This window comes from Chinchilla lanigera, unplaced genomic scaffold (genome assembly GCF_000276665.1).
Source record: "Chinchilla lanigera isolate Chin_1 unplaced genomic scaffold, ChiLan1.0 scaffold00065, whole genome shotgun sequence".
Lineage (NCBI taxonomy): Eukaryota > Metazoa > Chordata > Mammalia > Rodentia > Chinchillidae > Chinchilla > Chinchilla lanigera.
The window spans coordinates 11868612-11888534 of record NW_004955466.1 but is presented as its reverse complement, the minus strand read 5'-3'; the positions used below and the strand labels follow the sequence as shown (position 1 = coordinate 11888534).

Below are 19923 nucleotides of genomic sequence, written 5' to 3'. Positions count from 1 at the left end.
GCCGGCTCCAGCCCAGCTTCAGCTGCGCACCGGCCCGCGGGCCTTTGTGCAGGCGGGGCTGCTGGGCTGGCGCTTTTGTGTGGCTTTTTCCTTCTCCCTCTCGTCTCCTCTGCTCCCTCCTCGCAGTCCACCGCGGTGGCTTCATCGATCGCCACCGCGCGCCAGCGGTCGGGGGCGGCGGGGGCTTAGGGGGCTGCGGTGGCACTGAGACGCGCCCCGGACGAGGACTGTCGCGGTGCGGCGGGGCCGCCCTGCCCCGTGGAAAGGTCACCTGGCCGGAGGGGGCCTGCGGGAGGGACTTGGAGGAGCTCGCTGCGCTGGGGCTCCGGGGCGGAGAGGGGCTCGCTGCCCCAGCCGACTTGTGCGGAATCCGGACCTGTGGCGCCCTGGCAAGGGAGAGGGCAGCGAGACCCAAGACCCTCGAGTGTGGGGTTCTCCAGAAAGAGAAATGCTCACTTTGCCAAGCCGGCGCAAGGCTCTGCCAGAATCCTGGCACCTAATCCCAGTGCACAACTGATGTGGAAGAGAGCAGACAGGGCTGCTGCAAAGCGCTTGCTTTTTGTCTTTGGAAGTTTTAGTTTGAAACTTACGCGGGAGTGAGAAGTGGTTCCCAAAACCATCCGTAAAGCTCAAAGGGTCTTTTCTCTGAGGAGCAAAATGTGTGGTCAGGACCCCCGCCCCCTTTGTGTGTTTCTTTGATCACGAGCTAAGCTGTTGGCTCCCAGGCGCTCCCTTCAGCCAAGCATCTTCAGCCACCGGCTCAGTCTGCACACTTGGCCGCAAAGCCACCCTGGCCGAGTGAGGTGTCGTGGAATCAGAATGTTGCCTGTGTTCACCTAGTAGAGATTTAAGGGTAGTCTGACTTGATCGGATGAATGAAGTGGAGCTTCCTGTGCTTGACAGTAAGGAACCAAGCACTTGTGCACCAGACTTGAGACTGATTGTCTTTATTCAGGAGAGTCCCAGGGCTCACCAAGCCCAAGGTAGCCACGGCAACAGGGCCAGTTCGAGAGCTGTGGATGGTCTTTGTTTTCAGAAGAGGCTTCTGTATATTCCTGATGTTTCCTGTTCACGGTGTCAGTTTGGCATTATAGAGACGTTTTGATACTAAATATAAGATCAAAATGAAGAAGATGGGCTTATACCCTATGGAAAAAAATCTCTCTTTAACAAATACTCTTTATTCAGTAAATGTTGGCCTGAGAAGTTGTGTATGGCAGTGCATTTTTGTTAGTTGAATTTTATTTATTCTCACATAGGGAATTGTATTTATTCTCTGGATTAATTTTTGCAAGAGTAGAACTTCGTTCTCTAATTAAAATGTGTGCATAAACCCTATTTTTCCATATTGCATTTTGTTGGTGATTACAAGAAAAGTGTATGAATCTGGTCTCAGCTTCCCTGAACATGCTGCCTAGTGCTCAGAGGGCGCACTAAGCAAATGAGGTTTGTGAGCCCCAGAGGACAGAAGGGAGTGTGAGATGAGTCACTGAGAGGAGCTTTCCGTGGGAAGACAGCCGCTTGTGATCCAGCCTGGGCAGGACAGGAGTCTGCAGACTCGAAGACTTAGGTCGCCTCCTCTCTGTGAAAGCCGAGAGGGGAAGCTCCGCGGTGATTCCTAGGGGAAATGTGCATTCTGTTGGGGACCGCTGTGTTGGGGACCTCCCACTGCTCGTATTTCTGCAGTTCGAGGGGCTTGTGTGTCAGTTCCACGCTTACATGTCTGGTATAGTGCACGACACAAACATTTTGTATCTCCTTTCGTGTCTGTTGTCATTTTTGTATCTCCTCCACTCTTTGAAGAAAACAGGATGAGCATTATTATTACCATCATCAGTATTTAGTATGAGCACTGTTAAAACTTTTATTTGTCATGAAGAAATGTTAGTGATTTGCCAATGGTTGAGCTCAAACTTGAAGCCTATTTTTAAATCTTTAAGTCCGGCTTCTTCTGCCAGGGGTAGGATGAGATGCTTGGGTGATAAATACAGGCACCTTCATTTGGTTGCGTCATCAGTTCAGACCGCAGCTTGTGGGTTCAGTGTGTAGCACTGAGCTGTGACCTCCAGGGAGGGGAAAGCACTTTGCTGGTAGTTTCCAGAGTAACCATCTTGACCCCAGCCTGCTTACCCGCATCCCTGTCAGGAGGGTGCTTTCCTCCTGGGGACCGTACTTTTTTTTTTCTATGTGGTTACTCCATTCTCCCTCCTTTCACTGTGATGGAACACACTGCTGAAAGGATCATCTGTCATCCCTGCTATTTAATTTATAGTGAAGGATGGCTGCAGCCCAGATCTAAGAGCCAATATAACAGACCAGGGACAGTGGTCAATGGCACAGTGAGTCAGGAGTGTGGTACTTTAATGCTACATGCTACAGTTGGGCCAATAAGGTCAGATTCGTGATAAGCTCAGCTTTGCACAAATGAAATATTGGCAAGGAGAGCCTCAAGGATTAAAAAAAGACAAGATAAGACAATGACAAATGGATCATTGAGGAGCAGGAAAAGCACAAAATGGAAAGATTATTAAGACACTAGCCAGGAAGGAGCAGAGTTCTTTTCCTTTATCAGTCAAGGGATCACTAATTGGATTTTGAAAGGTGAGGTAGTAATTGGGAAGCGAGATGACCCAGAGCTCCGAGACTTATTGCTTGTAACTTAATCTGTGTGTGCGCATGTGTGAAATAAACTCTGAAACTTAAAATATAGCAGAATAGGAATATATAACTTATTGCTATTATTGTAATGCCGCATTGAATAGGTAGCCAGAATTGGCCAGGTGCTGAACAGAATATACAGTTACATAAGGACAGATCATGAAATGTCACTGATAGTCTTCTGATACAGCAGAGAAACTCTGAACATTATTTTTCTCATTATTAAATGATCATATATATTCACTTCATGCCAGCAAGTATTTATTGAATACCTCTATTTACCTGTCATTATTAGGTATAAGATGAACAAAGGAAGCATATGGACCAGTGTTTATGTGGAAGAAACCTAATCTTTCTGAGTTGACGAGACTTAACAAACATGGTGATTTGTGCTAGAGGAGCTGGGATGAGGGTGGAATGTGAGTGTGCCAGTCATTTTTTATGACAGCTGTTCCTGGGGGCCTGGGTTTGGATATCTGGGGCAGGGAAGAAGAGGGGGTGGTGGGGCCACTGTGGTGCTATGGCAGCATTTCACAGCCTAAAATGAGTGTGGCGAGGGTGCTGGACCTGACTGGGATAGGGTGTGTACTTAGCTCTGATACCGCGGGGTTTGCCTTAGAGATGAGGAGTTCGGCAGCTTTATGTTTGGGGTGATACATGATGATATACTTTGGGAAGGCAGAGAGTTGTGGTGGCAAAGGCAGCGCGTTTGCTTTCTGTGGCCCAGATACCTGAGTTAAATACTTTAAAGGAGAAAAGGTTTATTTTGGCTCACGGGTTTGGAGCTTTTAGTCCATGGTCATTGGCAGGCTCCAAGGCAGAAACGTCCTGGTCGAAGGGTGTGGCAGAGCAAAGCTGCTTACTTCGTGGCAGCTGGGAGGTAGAGAGAGCAGGAAGGAGCCAGCGAGAAGCAGGGGTTTGAGGGACAAGATACATCCTTCAGAGGCATGCCACCAGTGACCTACTTCCTCTGACCGCCTTGCCCCACATCGTTCATTCAGCTGTGCACTTAGCAGTGGATTAATCCATTACGAGGTTCCCGCTCCCACAGTCTTGCCTTTCCAGAAGCCACACTTTTTTTTTTTTTTTTGTCTTTTTGAGACAGGGTCTCGATATGCAGTTCAGGCTGGCCTTGAGCTCACTTTGTAGCCCAGGATGGTCTCAAACTTGCAACAGTCCTCCTGCCTCAGATTCCTGAGTGCTGGAATTATAGGTGTATACCAGCACACCTAGCTTAAAAGTGCCATTTTTTTTGTACTGGGAATCAAACTCAGGACCTTTTGCTTGCCAGGCAGGCACTTGTGCCATTGAGCTATATCCCTGGCCCCAAAAGCCACACTTTTGAACATATGGGCCTTTTGAGGGGCATAGTTTTTGCTCCAAACTATAGTAGGCAGGGACCTTGAAGTCTGACAAGATACAAAAGATCAAAAACAGATGCTGTCACTTAGGCACGTTAATTATCCTCTGTACGCCTGGAGACATTGGTGGTATCTGCCACATTAGGTTGTTGTGAAGATTAAGTGAGATAATTTCCACAAGGCCCCACAACATGTGGCGCAGTGGTGGCCATTTTTGATTAATTATTGTCAGTGTTTTTGAGAATAAACCATCTGGATTGTATCAAGTGGATTAGCGAGGAGAGAGTCTGTACAAGGATGATTAACTAAGAGGCAATTAAAATAATGACAATCCAGTGAGGAGGCTTGAAGGGATAGTTCCAGGAGAGAGTACAAGGGAAGGATTTATACAAGTTGTAGAGAATGTGAAAGGGAGAAGAGTTCAAGGTGACACCTCAGTTTAGGTGAAGATGGTTGTGTTTGAAGTGGCAGCCAAGTAGATTCTGGGCTTTAAAAGATGGAGACAGACCTGGAAGCTGAAGGCCATCTATTTACCAGTTTATCTGGGTTGCAGATGTGTTTGCTGCTGCCCTTCCTACAGACTGTCTTTTCACCTCCTTTTAAGGTTTAGGAATTGTTTTGAATCACGGAGAGAAGGAAATACGGCCTCAGTACACAGACTAGAAACGGCACACTTCTACTGTCTTTCTAGGAGACAGTGAAAATCTGAGATTAGCTGTCTTTCTTTCCCCACCCACACCAGCTATTTACAGTAGTTGTGTGTATCAGGAGAAAGGAAAATAGCAGGCAGATTTTCACCAGTTTCTACTCTTAGGGTAACGCTTATGTTCTCTCTACAGTGTGCGTAGAACTCAGTTTACTTTAGAGATAGCTTTGTCAGGATGAAAGTGTTTCAGTCTGCTTGTTTTCCTTTTGTGTCTTCATTTTGGGAACATCCTGAAATAGCAGTATTAATTTTAATTGGAAAAGTATTGACCAAGTGTTTAGAAAATTGGATTATTAAGTTTAAGGCTTTTTTTTTTGATGTTGTCTTTCATTTGTCTTTGAAACTTGAATATTCCTGGACTTGACAAAGACACAGATTCTGGGCTGTGTCTATTTAAGATTGTCAAAGATAATGCCTGACAGGACAGCTTATCTACCCGCTGTTGGCTGAAAAGTAAATTGTTCAGAGGACTGCCAAGCCATTAGGGCACCTTGATAGCAAACGATAGCACGAGTGCTACTGACTTGCCCCGAAAGGGATGTTTTTTAAACTGTTTGAAGGTAATATCCACTATCAGTTAAATACTGAGTTAGAGTTTATTTATCTGAATTAATTTGCACTGACAGATCAAGTGAAGACGGTAGCTAAAGGCACAATGTAAGGGAAAAGAGAAGCGTTCTTTTTGTATTTTTATTAGATATTCTTATGACCGAATTAATTTAATAGAAGACAGAGAATTCTAATAAGCAATGAAATCTTCCTTCCACCTCTACCAGCAAAGCAGGCTGTAGACATTCATCTGTTTGTTTAGTGAGTATTTACTAAGCTTTTCTTCTAAACTGGGCACATGGTCTCATAGGAGATAACAGTGTTAAGGAAAAGAGAAAAGGCCCATGATCTTCAAAATGTTTGCAGATGGTAACTTAGGGTTAGGAATCTTGTCACTGAATTGACAATGGTCTTTCTTTTCTTAATTTTCTAATATAATACAACTCCCATTATGGGGCTGTTTTTTCTCCCTTCCAAGTTCAAGCATTGCTTTGAATAATGGGGAGAAGGAGCATATGGCCTCAGCACAGACTAGAAAAGACTCACGGTTCACCCCACTTTTTCTGCTGTAATTGGATTTAGAAAACAGGTGGCCAACGTGGAATCACAGAAGGAAGCTCTTTTAGAACAAAGCTGAATGCCTTTCACACAAAAGTTCTAACACTCAAGGTGCGGATGAAAATAAGACCTTGAGGGGAACTTCTTTTTTGGAAAGGCAGTTGGGTCTGTATTGTCTTTGTTCTTTGTTCTCTTTTCCTTCAGTCTCATTTGTTCATAAAATTCTTCTCCCAGCCTACATGACTGGAGAAGCATTTGCTTGGTCTTGTGGGTGTCTCGCCTACTGGATGGCAAAATTGTGGTTCTAGAGGAATATTTTTGTTTTCTGTCATACAGGTAAGGTGTAAACATAGAATCATGGAGGCAGAGGAGATTTCAAAGGTTATTTTGTTTAACTCCTCATTTTGTCAAAGGAAAAACTAAAGCCAGTTGTTTGGTGTCACAGAACAAGTTTTAATACTAGGAAAACTAAAATTCAGAAATCATCTTTCCAGTGGCAGTCTGTGTCCTTCTGAAATCTGTCACCATTAGTGATGGCTTACGTTTTCTACGATTTTAGTCCAAAGCATGTGATCATGTAGACCAAGCTTTTAGGCAGCACCTTTTGTTTTCTGGGACGTTTAGTTAGGTTTAGTGAGTATCTGTTTAGGAACAGACAGCTATCTGAACAGATCCAACATGAGCCAGAGAGTCTCTAGCTTTTAGGCCTCTTTAGCTGTATAGTTTCATAGTTCATTTTCTCACAGATTGTGACTCTTGCTGTACAGCTCTCCAGGTTTTTGTTTTGAGGACGGGAAACAGGCCGTAAGCGTGATGCTGCACGGTCATCTGTCCTGGCTGCGCGGCATGGGGTGTGCTTTCGGGCTCATCCGGAGGACAGTGATGTGCACGATGTTGACATGTGCCAGCCTGTACTGTTTGTCTTTCTCAATTACTTCCCCCATAGTTTCTCCTTTTAAAATGAGGCTAGAGCTGCCTGGGTTTAATTTAATGGGAGTTTCAAACCCCCATTCTACCTGTGGGGAGACAGTGTCCTTCTTTGAAGCTCTAGGGCACTTGGGAGACTTAGGTTTCAACCAGTCACTTGTAGATTCAGTTTTCCTTCACTGTTTACTTTGTGATCCTTGATGCGCTGTCCCTTTGTGCACATGGCATTATGACAACTCATGGCCCTCGTCTGTTCTTGTATCTCCTGAAAGCACGGTGGGCGCAGGACATTTGTGTAACAAGTTACCCCCTAACTTGGTGGCTTATCCTAGTAATAAATGTGTATTATTTCATACCACTTCTGTGTGTCAGGAATTTGGGAGTAGTTTAGCTGGGTGGTTCTGGCCCAGATCTCTGAAGAAGGAAGGACAGGAGCTAGAAAGTCTGCTTCCAGGACAGCTCGCTCTCCTGGTGCTGTCTGGCTGGCAGGCCTCAGCTCTAAATCCACAAATTGCTCTGTTCTTATGTAGGAAATCCAGTCTTGATTTGGTCTCCAGTCATATAGATCATGCCTGGAGGACTTAGCCATTTTATGTTTGAAAAAGGCCTTTAAAACAAAATGGGATTAATGTGTGGAAATTCTGAAATCCCTAAGGGGAGAAGGCCCCAGGAAAATGGAATTTCTGTATTTCACTTGCACACCATGTGTTTAATCTAGAGGATTTGACGACTAGATATGAGGGAAAGAAAAAGTGTGCCTTTTGTAAGGGCAAGATTTTTGTTTAAGAATTTTAAGTCCTAATTTTAATTTTCTAGAGAACTCAAAGCATCTCTGAGATTGCTTTGTGGGTGTGGTGCTGCAGACTGAAAAGTGAGGAATTTCTGGGGTGCTCGCTGGGGACTTGTATAAGGGGCACTAATTCTGTTGATCAAGACTCTGGCTTCACAGTCTTAATCACTTTCCAAAGGCCCTGTCTCCTAATACCAGCACTTTGATGATTAGATTTCAATGTATGGATTTGGGGGACACAAACTTTCAAACCATGGCAACACTTAAAAACCTCTTTGAATGAATGTGTAATTTAACATTTATTTTCTATATCTTGGACATGTTGCTTTTCCTACAAGTTACTTGACTGCATGATTAATAGTGGAATAAGAGAGGAATTTGGGATTCTAATAGAGGGGATCAGCAGGGGATGCATTGAGTTTGGAGAGGACATTGCAAATGTGACTTCAAGGGTGATTTATTTGAAGTAGGTGTTTGAGAAACAATGAACCTGATACTTAAACTGTGTGTCCCTTTTTCTAGGGAGCTCAAGTTAAATCAGTTACAGAATTCATCAGGGAAAAATGAACTGGGTTATCTGTCTCAAGGGTGCAAAGAAATGGAACAGCCCTTTCCTACCTGCCTTCTCTGTTTGTGAAGTCAAGGAGATTGTTTTCCTTACAGTTCCCTTGAAAGGATCTTATAAACTACGTATCTGTGACCGTTTGATGTGCTTTATTTTTCTGCAGAACTCAATTGCTGGAATTGTCAACTCTGCCAATTTCTGTGCACATTTCTCTTCCACTATGAGCAGATCGGTTGTCTTGCACCTTTGTCTGGCTTTCGGTGGCCTTCTGTTTCTTAACTTTGCCACACAATGTTTGTCCTTCCCCAAAAGAGAACAAGAGCAATCTGAGAGGATGGGTGTGGATGACCTGGAAAACAGCTCCATGGCTCTGAAGCCGACTCCCCAGCTGGTGTCCTCTGAAGATGCAGTAACAGCCTCCGCAGAACCATCGGTATTGTCATTAAATAAAATCCTCACGAGGGACAAAGAAACCCAGCCTACAGGAGCTGGGCTCCTGCAGTCAAGCAGTGCTGGTCTTTACATTGCTACTGAGCTGGAGATCCCAGCAGGTGAGGACATGTTTGTTTCCAGCCAGCCTGAGGGCCTGTCTGCTGAGAGTGAGCTCTCCAAGGCCACACTTGCCACTGCCCTCCTTGCAGCTGCTTCTCTAAATCCCCATGCGGAGGAGGGGCCCCTGAGCAGTAGCCACAGTCAGCCCCTCGCGGAAGGGACCCCAGAAACAACACAGAGTTTCCTGACATATGTGGATCATCAGTGGTTTGCAACTGAGAGTCTGGAGGGTGTCAGTTTGGGACATACACCTTCATCCTATGTGGACCCTGAAGAAGTGCGAACCCCCAGTCCAAGGATGGAGAAACTTGAGGCAGCCACAGACCAGAGAACAACTTCTTTTCCTGACGCTGAATCCGCGGCAGACACTGTACCCGGAAGCCTCCCGTCAAGTGGGGAGAAGCCCTCCCAGATAACGGCTGGTAATACCCAGGCCACTGCCACAGAGCACTTGCTGGTGGCAACTGCCACGTATACCCTGAGTGTGGAGCCGGAAACCGACAGCCTGCTGGGAGCTCCAGAAATCACAGTGAGCGTCAGCTCAGCTGTCCCAGCCTCCTCTGTCTTAAGTGAAGATTGGGATGACACCAAACTAGAGAGCCAAAGCCAGATAAGGACCTCAAAAGGAGACAGTCCAGAGGTGACAGAAATGGCGGAGGTAGGTCTGGGACTGCCAGAAGGGGAAGCACTCACGGGCCCAGCCCTGCTGACTTCCCAGGGGGACCAGAGATCACCTGCCTCCACGCACCTCAGCTCCTCTGCTCCTACGAGCCTGTCGGGAGATCCGGAATTTTCGGACAGGAGCGTATTCCAGGGTCCCGGAGGCGTCTTGGATTCCACCAAGGAAGAGAGCTCTGAGTTCCTCGCAGGGATGACTGCGTCTGTGTCAGAGCACCAGTCGGAGATGTATGGGCCACTGGGACACGAGTTGAAAGGTAAAGGGAAGTGGAAAAAGGAAGAAAAGCAAGCTTTGTTTAATTTGGAATCTTTTGATTTGGTTTTATTTTTTAAAGGCAATTTAGAAATGGGTTGTTAAAGTTTTAATGAAAAGCAAGTGTTCAAGTACATCATGTATTTTGTATAAAACTTACACCCACACGTAACCCCTGCATGTAGACCAGCAGTCTTCAACTGGGGACAGTCCTCTCCTCTCCCCTTCCTTCCCCCATGGGACATTTACCAGTGTTTGGAGACATTTTAGTTGTTATAGCCAAGGGTGGCTACTGGCTTCTAGTGGGAAGAGGGTCAGGGATGCTGCTGAAATCCTTCCATGCATACAGCAGCCCCAGCAGCAAGGTCATTTGGGCCAGTGTCTCAGTAGCATTGAGGGTGAGAAACCACTTCATTGTAAAAATGCATAACTCCACAGGAAAATGTGGAAGCATCTGCTGTTTAAATAGTGTCATAGATAGTACAGGTTATATGTTTGTATACTATAAAATATACCCACATCTCTAATATTTCTTATCAAAAAGCTTTAAGCAAATAGTTATCAAATAGTATTAATCACATGAGTTCTCTGACTTTATTTACTCCAAAATAAATCATCGAGACATAAGAGGGAAGAAAGATAAATCATCTGCAGGCTTGATTTTTTTATTTTTTACTTTTTCGTGGCTTTTCATCTGTGGATACAAGCTGACATGCCTTATATTTGTTATACTGGATAATATTTTCCTTTTGTTATGTGTAGTTGGTCAGATAACAGCATCAAGAAGGAAAATCTTAGTCTAAACTGTGTATCTCATTTTAAATAGTTTTGAAACAGTTACACCATATTATTTCAGCGAAGTAGACCAATTAATGGAAATATCAAATTTGTAATGTTTTATAAAGTGTTGTTTGGATTCAATTAAAATCATAAAAGATTACTTGGTAAATGAGAAAAGGAAGATTGAATTTTGCATATCTAATTCATTTGTAAGGACAGAAAGACCAAGTATACTATAAGTTTTCATAGGAGCTTCTAGAAAATATTTTGTGAGTTGGTTTTTAAGTGACATTAAGAGAGTGGGGACTGAGTGACATGAAGATATTAGGTGCCTTTGAACAAGAAGTTGGCTTCAGTTATCCATAGCACTTAGAAGATATTTCTGGAGGATTAAATCATACAATCCCAGATTATTTCCTGCATGGTTGAATTTGTGATTCTTAGATTCCAGACTTGTGTTAGCTTCTGTAGATATAAGCTAAAAAGTGGGTTTGATGATTATTTTGACTGTTGTTAAGAATGTGCTCTTTAATCATAATCATCTCACTTAACTACAGTCATTTCACAGGTGACTTTTTTTAGCATGATACCTGGCACATACGAGATGTTCAATAAATACAAGCTCAATGGATGGGTAAGTGAGGTTAGAGAACTACTCAGACTGGGGGCGTCCAAGTTGATTACCTAACTTGTACAAGTTAATCTGTTTCTCTGTTTTTGTAGAGAGAGGAGCAATTAAGTCATTCCTTTCATTTTAATTTTCTTGATCCTCTGTAGCTGGGGTTCTGAATAAGGCTAAAGAGCAAGAGGTGAGCAGCTGCTGAAGGGCTGGAACATCACATGTTTGTGAATTACAGTCGCTGGCCATCACTCTCGGCTGCGCTCCACGGCCTCCTGCCAGTGGGGGGTAGCGTCAGAGTCTCACAGGAGCAGGAGCCCCTCTGAGCTGTGCTTTGGGTTGTAGGTTGTGTGCTTCTAATGAAAATCTAATGCTATAATAATAGAAATAAGGTGCACAATAAATACAATGCACTTGGATGATCATGAACACCACCTCCCCCCCCATCGCCTATAGAAAAATTATCTTCCACGAAACTGGTCTCTGGTGCTGCAAAGGCTGGGGACTGCTACCATAGAGCCCAAAAGAATGTGGGAGACTGCATTTTATGACAAGAGGAGTGATGGAATAGCCACCCCCCCCCAAAAAAGAAGAACCAACCAAACAAAATCTTCTATCCATTTCCTGATGTTTATAAATATTTTTTGCCTTTTTTTGGAGACAGGGTCTTACGTAGTTCAGGCTGACCTTGAAGCCAGTGTGTAGTCCAGGCTGGCCTTAAACTCGTGGGGATCCTCCTACCTCAGCCTCCTGAAAGCTGGGATTACAGGTGTACATCACCATGCCTAGCTCTATAAGTATTTTTTGAAGGAAATAACTAAAATATCTATCATTTTAGAGTCTAGAGATCGCGAAAGGTGTTATCTTTTTGAGAATATGCAATGATTTCTGGGTATTTTGTCTGTTAACAGATGAGTATGCTGAGATCATAGGCAGTCCTCTGACTCAGCTAGTTCAATTAGTTGGCCCAGCGAAGGTTTGAAAAATAATCTGTCGTGAGTATTACATTCTTCTTTCTCTACAGGAAGAAGGAAGAGTGACAGATGTTGGGAAATTTTGGATGTTATTTAAAAATTTCCCAGTAGTATTTGTAGTTCTCAGTCTTTTTCCAAAATCATCACTTGTTTCAGGTACTATGCGTTTTTTGACATTTCTTGCTGTCTCATAAAACATTTTGACATTTCTTGCTGTCTGTATGAACAGAGACTGTATATGACTTTTTACATATTCTCAGAAGTGTTTATTATGCTTTTAAAAGTGAGGACAATATAAAGAACACCGGGGCTGGGGATTTAGCTCAGTGGCAAAAAGCGCCTGCCTGGCAAGCGCAAGGTCGTGAGTTCGATTCCCGGTACCGGAGAAAAACCAAAAACCAAAAACAAAAACAAAAAACACTTATTACTTAAAATGGCAAAACTATGTATTAGTCTTCTTGTGGCGGACAGAGTATCGGCCCAGGTGCTGAAGATACGCATTGTCCCGGTTCTCAGGACATTTACAAGCTCACTGGAGAAAGAGAAAAAAAAAAAAAAAAGAAAGAAAGGATCAATTTAAATAATGGTAGGAAGAACAAACTGGAAGTTCAGGTAAAACATTTTACCCTGGTTCACTTTGTCCTGTAACTAACGAGGTGTATTGATCTACCAAATGTAAAAAGCCCTCAATTCAAAGGAAAAAAAAAACCTGTAAACTGTTTGGATTCCAGCAAAAGGAACAGCTTTTACTGAAACACACTATTCTCAAACAAATAAATTGCCTTTGAGGAAAATAATTTTGAAATTATGTATCGTAATGTCATTGGTGAAAACTTTGAGGAACTGGTATTTGAAGAAAGAGAGATAATAAGGTCTGTCAGGTTTTTTTGTAGTTGCTAAGCATTTGACATTTCCAGCATAGACTCCTTCCTGGGAAGGCTGCAAATTACGGTCCTTACACATATAGTGGTCTTAGCACTGTATTGAGGACATCGTGTTGTTGTAGGAAGGTGGGCTAGGATGGTAACGGCGTGGTCTGTAGCTGTTTCAGTTGCCTTTCAGGTCTCAACAGGTGCAGACCTTCGGTGGTGGCTAAGTGTGCTGCCCTGGGCATGCCGGGCGCTGCAGTTCTTCAGAACCTAAGTTATTTTATAAAACAGGGTAAGAATAGCTGATGTTCATGGAATACTAAGCAATGTACTGGACGTGCACTGTGTTACACATATGATCAGATTTGATCTTTGTAACAATTCTGTATGATGGATGCTATTATTTTCCCCGTTTGATAGTTGAGGAAACTGCAGGCCCAGAGATTTTAAGTAATTTGTTCAGGCTCACAGAGCCAGGCTTCAGACTCAGGGAAATAGGCTCCATAGATTGCTTTCTTGACCGCCGTGACAGTCAGCTTCTGTGAGACCATACTGGTGCCCACCTCGCTTTGGGATGTGGGGGAGGATGAACGAAGACAGCTCACACTGCGCCCTTGGTCCTGGGCATGTAGGACACGTGTTAGAAACTCTCAGGACATTAGTTATTGTAATTATTACTCTACTTTAAAATATCAACTTCCTTTTCCTTTTCACAAATGCAAGTGTGAAGATTAATATATACAAATGCCTCTGAGAATTTTTGGTTGTAACTTAGTTTTGTGTAATTTGTTTCTTAACAGACTGATTATGTTAGTATTCAGCTATTAGCCCTCCTACTTTGCTTTGCATTCTAGTCCAGTTTTTTTTTTTATTACATTAATTTTTTTACTTCTGTCTGAGATGAACTCAGAAGTCCTAAAAGCAGCAGCCGTGACATTTATTTTCTGGACTTCTATTTCTGAGTTTTCTCTTTGTTTTCCCAGGGCCTGAAATAGCTTCCAGCTTCTTTTGTTTCGGTTTGTTAATCATGTGGTGACTTTAAGGATTGGGTCTGTTTTAAATATTTCCCTCTTTAAAGATGCCATCACTCAAGAAATGACAACGGCTGCTCAAGACCCAGAGGCCTCTCTGCCCTTGGAGACACAAGAGGAGGTTGTCTCCCTGGAAGCTCCCAGAGGCCGTGGGGACGCTGAGGAGGCCGAGGAGGCCGCCTCCCCTGTGTCCGGCACTCCTGGTGTGACTCAGCTGCCCAGAGGATGGGGACCTGTGGCCACTACACCTTCAACTACGGTGGCCCCTCTGTCCCCCGAAGTCATCCCTACTGCGGAAGGTAAGGGTGGGACTTGGCCTCTGTGTTTTGGGGTGGCTCTTTTCTTTAGGCCCTGAGGAGGATGAGTGAGGCAGCTGGCTCTTCCTTAGTACACACACACACCCTACCTTGACGGTGGGGGGCCTCTGTCTCACTTGCCGAGATACGGCACAGCCTGCACGGTGGCTCATCTCTGGGTGTTCCACAGGCTGCATTGACTGCGAGGATCTGGCTTGGAGTCCTGACTTGGTCCTCGCTAGTATAGTGGCTTTCAAGCAGTGTTTCAGTTCCTGTAAGACTTGACCTGTCCATTTGTAAATAATGCCTCCCTGTCTCCCAGGCCATTGTAGGGCTTTGAAGTAGTGTGCAAAGGGATTTCTATCTAGTGGGACCTCAAGTGCTCTGATTGCTTAAGGACAATGGAATTTTCAAGTTTGATTCCTTATTGTACTCCCTTTGGGAATTAAAAAATGAATACGTAAAAATATTTTGGACTTAATATCTCAGTTTTATCATTGCTCCAAGTAAGGCCTACTTTTTGTATGTATTTACTGAGTTATTTTCAACAATGTAATAAAAACTTTCTAATCCGTTCTCCCTCCCCCACCCCTAAACCAGACAGCAAAAGCCTGGGTCCTGGACAATAACCTGCAGAGACAGAGAGCCTTTGTGTCTCAGCCCTGCCTCTCCTGGTGGGCATTCTGAACCGTGTTCCCCTAAGCCCTTTTCCATCCTTCTGAAAACGTTTTTTTGCATTTATATTCTTACAAATACACATTTTAACTTTTTAGTTGTTTTTAACATTATAAAAGAAACTGTGTATTATAGATGAACGTTTTGGAACTTAGAGTTTTTACTTAATATTCTGTGACTAAGATCTACATCCCGTAAAAGTAGTTCTTTTGTTTTCACTGCTGCATAATAAAAACACGCCATAGTTTATTTATCCAGTCCTCATCCCCTGTCTCGCTGCTTTGTATTTGGGTCCTTTCTGGCTTTGGCTATTGTGGTCACTGCCAGAGGAGTATTCCTGTGCGTGTCCCCGCTGCACATGTGCAGGAGTTTCTCCTGGGGATTATACCTAGGAGTCCAAGTGCTGGCCCAAAGGTGTATGAATGTTTGACACTTCTGCAGCTAATGCCTGTTTTCCAAAGTATTTTATACTCCCACTAAAAGCAGGAAATCCTATGGATCCATATCCTGGTAGCTTTTTTTTTTTTTAAGAATAAAGGCAGGGGTGCTCTACCACTGAGCTACATACCCAGGTCTTTTATTTCTCATTTGAAATAGGTCTTGCTAAGTTGTCCAGATTGGGGTTGAATTTGTGGTCCTCCTCCCTCAGCCTCCTGAGTAGTTGGAATGACAGGGCTGTGTCATTGTGCCCAACTCTGGGAGTTTTTACAAAAATGCTTTTTTTAGGCCAAACAGATTCTGATTTAGATAGTTGAGATGTGTGGGTGAGAATGTACATTTTAAAAGTTCCCGCCATTGATTCTGATAATCAACCAGGTTTTCAAGCTATTACTATTTGAGAGTCTTAGACTTAGGGTACCCTAGCCCTAGTTTATATAATTGGATGTGTTAAAATTTAACACATTCCAGGTGTGGATCTAGGCTCTTATTCTTTGAGTTGACTTTGAGAAATGTATTTGATCTTTTTAAAGTAGTTGTTGGGATTTGTTTTAACAATTTTGTTAAATTTTCTACCTTTGGTAGCATGTTATACATAATTGCAACATCCATACACTGTCAACGGAACCAGTGGGAGATTGCAATTCAGAAGCATGGTTCCAGTGTGAGGTAGCATATTTTCCTGGATGCGGAAGTGTTTGCTGTGGATGTGGGAGGGAGGGAGGGCTGGTCTAAGTGCCACACTTACTGCATGTGAGCAGTGGCTGTCATTGCCTGAAAAGTAGAAGAACATGTCAACACTTTCTGCAGGGGCTGTCTGTGGGTCAAGTCCTCTCTCTTGTGTTTGGCAGGCTTCGTGGACACAGTCACATTGCCAAATGAGGAGTTCACCCTGGTGCAGGGCTTTCGGGTGACACCCGCTGGAGTGATGGTGGAGGTGACTGGCTCTTCCCTCGCTCCGCCTGCTTCTGAGCCCTACTCGGAGGGAACAGTTCCATCCAGGAGCAGTGCGCACACAGCCACCCCGTATGGCCTGGAACAGTTCGAATCTGAAGGTATCCATGGCTCGAAGGGGATATTTCTAGGATTGATAGGGAATCACTGATCAAATGTTTTCAAGAAAATTAAGTAGAAGTTTGTTCACTCTTAAGTGTAGGTCAGGGGTTGGTAAAGTCTGGGCTAGCCAGATTTGCCTGCTACCTGTTTTTATATGACCCAAAAGCTAAGAATCGGTTTTACATTTGTAGATGTTAAAAAAAAAGAAGAATATTTTACGATGCGTAAAAGTTATTTAAAATTCCAAGTTTCAGTGTTCTTCAGTAAAGCTGTGTGGTAATCCAGCTACGCCCATTCATTTGTGTACTGTCCAAGGCTCCTTTTGGGCTAGAGCAGCAGATTGAAGTGTGATAAAAGACTACATGGCCCAGCACTGGCTTTCACAGAGTAGCTTACTGACCCCTGGTGTAGATGAGTGATTGACAGCTACACCCAAACACTAGAATGACTCCGCAGAGCTTGTACTGAGCCCCAGTGCCTGAGTCCATCTTGCAGTGATCCGAATTAGGTTGCTATGAGGTAGTGTGGTGGATTGACAACTGGTGGTCAACTTGTGACACCCAGCTGAACTGAGTAAGCATGGTGCTGGGTGTGGGAGGCCCACCTAGGGACTGTTGTCAGCAGCATAGGAGGCAGAACTGGAGAAGAAGAAAAAAGGCTGTTGAGAGCTGAGATAAGGCTGTTGGGAGCTGGTGGAAGCTGTTGAGAAGCTGTAAGGAGATGGTGGTTTTCTTGGAGGAGCTTGTCATGCTGGCTTTCCTGATGAACTTGGCTGTTTTCATCCTCCAAGGAGCTTGGGACCTTGTTGGCACTGAGAATGGCTTCAGTTCACTTTGGGCATCGCTTCCTGGCTCTAGAGGGGAAGATGGTACATTGCTCAGTCTCCTAAAGAACCTTGTTGTATTGGCTTTCCTGATGGGAACTCAGTTGTCCTGATCGTCGGAGGAGCTCGGGACCTCACTGTTGCTGAAGATGGCTGTGGTACCTTTTGGGAGAGCTCTGGTTCTTGCTTTGAGCATCGCTTCCTGGCTCCAGTATAGATCTCTCACCCTACTAGCACAGATCCTTCATCCTGCTGACACAGACTTTCTAGATTCTACCACTGACCTTTGGGCTTTCCCAGTGCAGATCTGTGATACAGGCCTGCATGAGACGTTGCTGTGGTCTCTGGGACTCCAGTTGGATTTGTGGGAGGAATTGTTATGGGCTTTAGGTCTTCAGCTGAACTCAAGCAGGACATTTCCGTGGGTTCCAGGCCCTCGGCTAGATTCTCTTGTCTTTAGTGTGTGGACAGATTTCCTGCACTCTCTTGTGTATGATTCTTTGGGTGACTATTGTAAATAATCTTATAAAATATGTGTCCTGTATTATATTGTTCACCTTGCAGTAAGCCCCAAATTGCAACAGGTAGGATTTGGCATCAACATTTTAAAACAATGCCTTAGACTATTTCAGTGTTCAGGCTTGATTGAGAATGCTAGGCTTAAATGGAGAAGTTGAATTTCCCCCACCAGCTTGCCTTGGATGGAAATTTTAATGTATATTCCATTTTCTTTTTTTTAAAATTACGTTTATTGGTATAATTTCGATATACATGATGATCACATTCTCTTGTTTTCATGATATGCCTCTGTTTGTTAATGCTGAGTTAATAATGTCCCTTATAGCATTTCTGGGTTAGTATTTCCACTATTTGGAGATAAGCAGTCTGTCTTGGTTACTTTTCTCTTGTTGCTGAGACAAAATACCTGACGCCCAGTATTAGGGAAGGAAAGGTTTATTTAGCTCATGGTTTTGGAGGTTTCAGTCCATACTCAGCTGGCTCGAGGCAGAGTGGCACATGGCACAGGGTAAGCATTCATGGCGGGGGAAGATAGCAAAGCAGCAAGAGCAAAAGGGAGGAGTGGTGGCAAGCAGCTTCTTTCTCTCCCTTACATATGCAAACTATGAGGGAAGGTAGCGCTCACACCCATAATCCCAGCATTGGATCATGGATCAATCATAAACCCTAGAAGCCCTCCCCATGACTGCATGAGGCTTTAGGGGAACATGCAGACACAAACCATAACACAGTCCCTTTATTAAGATTGAAATTCATGGCAAATTGTACTGGGTGAAACATTGGTGTTTGGTGGGAAAAAAATATTTGGGTTGTGGCTGTGCATTAACAAAATAAGACTAGAATAAGGCTAATGGTGAGTAATTACTGTTATCAGCATTTTGATAGATGAACAGTACCTGGTAAGAGATAAAAAAAATACCCAGAAATCTGTGGTAAAGATGAACTACCCTGACATATAGGGAAGCTCTTGGGCACTAAACTAGCCACGTGTTCAATGCAGTAAGGACACAGGTTGTGCTGTTACAGTGGTACCTCGGTTCACGAACTTAATTCGTTTCATGGTTCTGGAAAAGATGCCACATTTGTGTTTGTGCAGGAAAGGTGGCCACTGGCTGGTGTAGAGTTTGTAAACAAAAACAAAATTTTGTCAAACACTTCTGTTTGTGAACAAAATTGTTTGCAAACAAAAGTGTTTGCAAACTGAGGCAATACTGTAATTTTTTCTTTTGTCTACTGCAGGCAGGGGAGTTTGGCTTGGTTTGCAGGAGATTCTGTTGTAGACTGTCAGGGTAACACTGGGCACTGTGCTGATGAGAAGGATGGCATTTGGGGAGCCGGGAGGGGAATGCCACTGGAGAATGCTGGCTTAAGAAATGGAGAAAGCCAGCCCAGAGGCTGATACCTCTTAAAAAAAATACATTTGTGAATATCTATACTTGTAAAACTTAAATAGTTTTCTAAATTTAGTAGATGATTGCAATTGTATTAAAATATGTTAGAATTTTCCTGATGTGCCTACGATGCCTTGGGGTTTTAGTTGTTGTCTTCTACACAATTCAATGTCAGCTTCTTTTTGAGAGTACATTTTGTCAGTTTTTGATCTAAATTACGATCCTTCTGAAAGACTTGTTAGTTAAAAAATGTTCTTTCTGCTACATTGTTTGGCTTAAGATTTTGAATTAGTGCATCATTTCTCCTAAAGACCAAAGCTCACAGTTTGTTTAATTAGTATATTCTAATAATATCAAAATTAGTTTTATCTAATTCTGGTGTATCTAATTCTCAGAAAGCTAAAGAAACTTCAATTACTTAAGTACAGAAACCAACTAGACTCATGTTTAGTGCAGTGCATGTTTTTATACCTTGCCCAGGGTTCTAAGTATAACTTGTGACCTTAACTGGGTAAAGCATTTATTTTATTTTCCTTTATTTTTTGTGGTGCTGGGGATGGGACCCAGGACATAGAACATATTAGGCAAGTCCTCTACTGCTGAGCGACACCATCAGCCCCACGGATGAAGCATTTTCATTCTTGGCATAGAATTATACTGAGAGAGACAGAATTGATTCTTATTTAGAGCAGCGTATTAGTTATGTCAGATTATCTTTAGCTGCCTTTCAAATTTTAATCTCTGTGACATGTTGACATATGACATAACCTTTCAGGTTAGATGTGTGTTTAATTATATTACTAATTTCTATACTTCTATGTAGAGTATCATGCCATCTATGAATAATGATAATTT

General features: G+C 43.4%; 1 protein-coding gene across 2 annotated transcripts in view; it reads left to right on the top strand.

Moving 5' to 3' along the window:
• LOC102029062 (chromosome unknown open reading frame, human C14orf37) overlaps nucleotides 1–19923 on the top strand; it is a 118187-nt gene that overhangs the window by 910 nt on the left and 97354 nt on the right. Inside the window, exons 2-4 of one of the 2 annotated variants that reach the window (XM_005399209.1) lie at nucleotides 8278–9601; nucleotides 13918–14169; nucleotides 16131–16334. In XM_005399209.1, the coding sequence (XP_005399266.1) occupies nucleotides 8335–9601; nucleotides 13918–14169; nucleotides 16131–16334 (1723 nt within the window). In that variant the 5' untranslated portion in view covers nucleotides 8278–8334. The remainder of the gene's footprint in view (nucleotides 1–8277; nucleotides 9602–13917; nucleotides 14170–16130; nucleotides 16335–19923) is intronic. The other variant, XM_005399210.1, reaches the window with a different exon arrangement.